The following is a 1,052-nucleotide window of genomic DNA, read 5'->3' on the forward strand; positions in this document are numbered from 1 at the left end:
GGATGGTTGTGAGCCACCATGTGGTTGCTGGGATTTGAACTCCAGACCTTCGGAAGAGCAGTAGGGTGCTCTTACCCACTGAGCCATCTCACCAGCCCTGTTTGTTTTATTTTTAAGCAGGGTTTCTCTGCATAAGAGAATCCTGGCTGTCCTGGAACTTGATTTGTAGACTAGTCTGGCCAAAGATCTGCCTGCCCATGCCTCTTGAGTGCTGGGATTAAAGGTGTGTGCTACCACTTCCTCCTGGTTTAGAGATTTATTTTTATTTTATTTTTATGAGTGTTTTGCCTACATGTATTTCTGTACATCATGGGTCTATAGAGGCCAGAAGAGGATGCCAGATCTCCTGGAACTGGAATTAATGATGGTTGTGTGCTCTTGTGTGGGTTCTGGGAATAAAACCTTAGTCCTCTGGAAGAACAGCAAGTTCTCTTAACTACTGAGCCATCTCTCCAGAGAACTTTTATGAGTTGGTTTTTTTTTCCTTTTTTTTTTTTTTTGAGATCCATTTTCATTATAACCCAACTGATCTTGAACTCATGGGCTCCAGCAATTCATCTACCTGATTTATCTTCTTGAATAGAATAGAATAGCTGGGCCTTCAGACCCCTACCTAGAATTGTCATGATGAGGATTCTTGACCCCTGTGCTCACCTGTAGATATACACATACTTTTCCTTGTATGTGCTGCGCCCCAGCAATGAGCTGTTTAGAAAGCTGTAACTCCTGGAACTGTCAAATATACCAGGAAACAAAAACAGAGTTAGGGCTCTTAAGGCTCTAGGTGGAATGCAGATTAGATTGAAAGGGTCCTTCTTTACCTTTCAAGTTTTTGAAGCAGAAAGGGGACAGTATTCTGGGAAGAATCTACTACCTCCTGAAGCACCATGATATCACATCGGGCTAGGATCTGCAGGGAATGAGGGATACCAGCTCAATCAGAGCTGTCAACATGGAGGAGCTTTATGTAAAGATCTGTACCAGAGTGGCTGCAGACAGCAGTGAGACAAGGAGAAACTCAGGAAACAAACACCATCATTCCACTATACCTT

At 43.2% G+C, this 1,052-nt stretch overlaps 1 protein-coding gene across 1 annotated transcript in view; it reads right to left on the reverse strand.

Annotated features, from left to right (window-relative positions):
* The window catches only part of Dnase1l1 (deoxyribonuclease 1 like 1), an 11,541-nt gene that overhangs the window by 2,524 nt on the left and 7,965 nt on the right, over positions 1-1,052 (reverse strand). The window contains exons 3-4 of the mRNA XM_021153043.1: positions 822-910; positions 655-732 (exon numbers count right to left, since the gene is read on the reverse strand). Coding sequence (XP_021008702.1) covers positions 655-732; positions 822-910 — 167 coding nt within the window. The remainder of the gene's footprint in view (positions 1-654; positions 733-821; positions 911-1,052) is intronic.

The sequence above is a fragment of the Mus caroli genome, chromosome X (assembly GCF_900094665.2).
Source record: "Mus caroli chromosome X, CAROLI_EIJ_v1.1, whole genome shotgun sequence".
NCBI lineage: Eukaryota > Metazoa > Chordata > Mammalia > Rodentia > Muridae > Mus > Mus caroli.